Below are 3,782 nucleotides of genomic sequence, written 5' to 3' on the forward strand. Positions count from 1 at the left end.
ATGGGCCCTCCAGTTACTTTTGTAGTGAGGCAAATGGAGTAGGGAAAGACATGTGCCCATGTATGTACACATGCTGTAGTGTCTATGTGTGCGTTTCGGTCTGTATATTCATGTGTTTGAGAAGGACAGCAGGTAAAAGGAGTGTTGTATACGAGGGATCAGCGTGACATCACGACACCGCAAAACACCCGGAACCGCGGCCGTTAACTAGTATGAGTGATTCCAAACAAACGTTAATATCTCAAAAAACTGTACATCACATCACTTATATTTTGACATTCTGAGTGAGAGCAGAAGTAGCCCAAGAGTCTGATGTATAATATATGCAAGTCGTGTTAAAGTTGTGTGAACTGTCGCAGTTTTTAGAATGTAAACAACATAGCCGGGGCTAGAGTGAGACAATCAAGGCTGGCTCCATAGGGTCCTATTGCCGTTTCCACCCAGTGACGCCGTTTGTTTACCAAAATGCTCATCGGCTGATCCCTCGTACATCTTGGCATTGCATTTTCCAGTTTCTCAGTGTGAGTGTGTTTGTTTCAGACGCTAGAATAGACATCAAGAACAACGAGAAGAAGCTGGCTCTGGAGATGGCCACCAACGCCCAGTGTGCCTCACTTTGAAGAGGAAACAGGGAAGCAGTAAGTTACTTCCACCAGTAGGTGGCAGCCTTGCAACACACACAAAAATTGAAAATGCACAAGCTCAGACGGAGTACACGATAAGAGGTGGGATAAGCTATCAGATTAAAAGACAGTTACTATTGACTGCTTCCAGTACTTACATTTACTTACAGTTTAATCCTACATTTGGCAAATACACTGGATCCCATGTACTGTACTAAGACTTTTCTGTGGATAAAACCTCTGAGCACCCTTTTTTTGTGTGTATTTTTGAAAGGATATTTTGCATAAAAATGTCATTTGTGATAGATGAACAAAACACCTATCACAAATGACAATATTCTACCCAGTTAAATGTTCACCCCAAAAATGAAAATTCAGTCATCTACTCACCCACATGCCAGTGAGTAGAAGGTCGGATGGAGGTTTTTTAGTATAAAAAACAAACGAAACTTTGTGGAGTTTATAGTATTCTCCCAAACAACTGAAGTGAATGGTGACCAACTTTCAAACTATAAAAAACAACTAATAATCGTAATCCAAGTGTTTGAAAGCCACGACATGCAAAATTGATTCAAAAAGACATTTACAGTACCCTCTTTCTTTTTTAAATAAATCTTCACTGTGTCCTCGCCAGCCCATCTGAAGTGGGTGCACAAGCTCGAAGGTGCATACATGCACTGCTAGTTTCTTCCCTTGATTGTTGGAGGTAATCCTGGCTGCATAGAGGGGTTCAACGGAGACGAGCATGGAGTTCATGGACGAGCATTTGAGCTTGTCTGGGAGCTACCTGGATGGCAGATGCAGTGAGGATCTATGCTAAAAAGTTGTGGTAAAAGTCAACTTGGTATGTCGGGGCTTTTGAAGACTTGGATTACGTCTCAAGAGCAGTATGGAACCATGGAAACCACTGTTTGAAAGTTGGTCACCATTCACTTCAGTTGTTTGGGAGAATGCTGTAAATCTGTTCTTCCACAAAGGTTCTTTTGGACTAAAAAACTTCATCCGACTTTTTACCGGCATAGGGTGAGTAGATAACAATATTCTGGGTACCCAGAGTCTATCAGTCTGACCTGACACCTAATATGACTCTGGGACAGACGGCCAAGACTTCTGCTTCTGTGCGCGGTGGTTATTGTTTACAGTCCAATTGACGCGACAATGGAGTTGGAGCTGATCGATTGTATCAGACAACATTTCGGCTAATAATAATAATAATAATAATAAATAGCTGCAGATGTCTGCTCTACAGCGGAAACCCAATGTTTTCGGCCGGCCGGCTGTCCCGGAGTCATATTAGTCTTCAGACTGATAGACCCTGGGTTCCCAGATTGAGTAGATAATGACTGAACTTTCATTTTTGGATGAACTTATCCTCTAAACTAAAGCTTCAGGTAGAGGGGTCTTGCATTGAAATCAATCTCATAATCTAGTATGATATTACTGTCGTTAACATGTCGTTCTCATTTCAGACATCACCCGTTCACACAGCAACGCCGAGGAGTACCTGGATGACGAGGACTCGGACTGAGCCGCCCGTGCTGAAACATCGTCACTGTCTTCCATTGGGTTCGGTGGGTCGAGGAGCTCAGATGAGTTTGGTGTTGCGGATCTAGAATGGAATTGCGGTTTGACTTCCAACTGTAACTCCATTCTAGTTCAGCGATTTGTGCTGTAGTTTCAGTTCTCCACCCTCTGTCTCAAGTCAGTGTGGATTTCAAAAGCAAAGCATTGAATTAATGCGTTTCACTGTTTGCCCTCTTTGCCAAGTGCATTTCCCTATATAAGGAACTTGTCTTGGAGCACACTGCACAACGTGGGCTGAGGGGCAGAATATTGGGGTGTAGTGTGTAGGCGTAAAAGTGGTGGAAGGGGGACCCGTAACTCTGAGAAATATGTTCCAAACATCCTATATTTAACCCGTTTACACTGGGTATTCAAGTCCCAATGCAGATTAAAGCAAAGATACATCTGGTCTGTGTCTAGATAAAGCACCAAGTTCCACTTAAATACAAAAAACTACAATACGTCACCCAAAAGGGATTGGAAACAGATTTGCTAAACCTCTCATTCCAATCCTCCATGGTGGTGGCATCTGGCCCGGTCTCTAACTGGAGCTTGGAGCTCTATCTAGACTAAACCCAATCATGATCCATTTATTTACACTGGCAAATAAATGTAACATGCCTTGTTAAACCTCAGGACATCTATATAGGTGAAAGAATAATTGGGATATAATATATATACAGTATATTGTTAATATTTCCCCTTGAAATAGGATGTGCTAAGGGCCCGAATGAGATATTTTCCTCTGTTGTCTGCTTGGTCAAATTAAGGGTTTCAGTAAAGTGGATAGATCTGATAGTGATCACTAGAGATCTACAGTATGTGTTGTATGTTGTGTCTTTAAACTGCCTTGAATGTCAAATCACTCCTTTCATTGTGAGAGCATCCAGATCCTCATGACACATTCTGTACTACATGCATTTCAGCCTGTGAGATAAAATCCTTCTATACTGTCAATGTTGAATTATATTCCCTAAATGCCATTGAGCACATTTTATCAGCTCAGTAAAACTGAAGAATGTGTTCTGTACGGAAAAAACAAGACTATAAATGCAGTTTGTCATTTTGGGTTGATTTCTATTCTGGGAGCCTCTGGTTATTGCTGCTTTCCAACAAATGATGTGTCTCTAAAGAATGTGCCTTATGTGTAAAGGAGTGAGTGCTTACGGTCTCTGGTTTTGTATGAATGTGAAAATGTTTTTGTCTTCCAACCTTCACAAATTTCACAAGATGACTTTGATATTTCCATGTAACTGCTCTGGCTCTTTAAATCTATGCAATAAAAATGATTTTACTTTAAAATATCACATTGAATAGACATTTCTGAGAATGGGTAAAAATAAACCACACTGTCCAGTAAACAAGAATGGCCTGTCTGGATGTGAGTGTCACAAGGCTTGCGTTTAGCTTTTTTTTTTAAATGTCCATTATATCTGGGGGACCTTGTTGGTCAGGAGTGCACAGACGTCCAGTCTGAACCAAAAGCTACATTAAAATGCAAAAGAGAATGAGCACCATATTAGGCAGTAATTAGTCAAAATGTTCAATGTTGAAAAGTCAAAGAATTGCTTTATTACAAAGTCAGCATGTTGATGA

At 41.0% G+C, this 3,782-nt stretch overlaps 1 protein-coding gene across 1 annotated transcript in view; it reads left to right on the top strand.

Moving 5' to 3' along the window:
• ostf1 (osteoclast stimulating factor 1) overlaps positions 1–3,493 on the top strand; it is a 19,257-nt gene extending 15,764 nt beyond the window's left edge. The window contains 3 exon segments of the mRNA XM_083645294.1: positions 513–612; positions 615–638; positions 2,093–3,493. Of these exon segments, the coding sequence (XP_083501420.1) occupies positions 513–612; positions 615–638; positions 2,093–2,151 (183 nt within the window). The 3' untranslated portion in view covers positions 2,152–3,493.
• The last annotated feature ends 289 nt before the right edge of the window (positions 3,494–3,782 follow it).

The sequence above is a fragment of the Poromitra crassiceps genome (genome assembly GCF_964638095.1).
Source record: "Poromitra crassiceps genome assembly, chromosome: 10".
NCBI lineage: Eukaryota > Metazoa > Chordata > Actinopteri > Beryciformes > Melamphaidae > Poromitra > Poromitra crassiceps.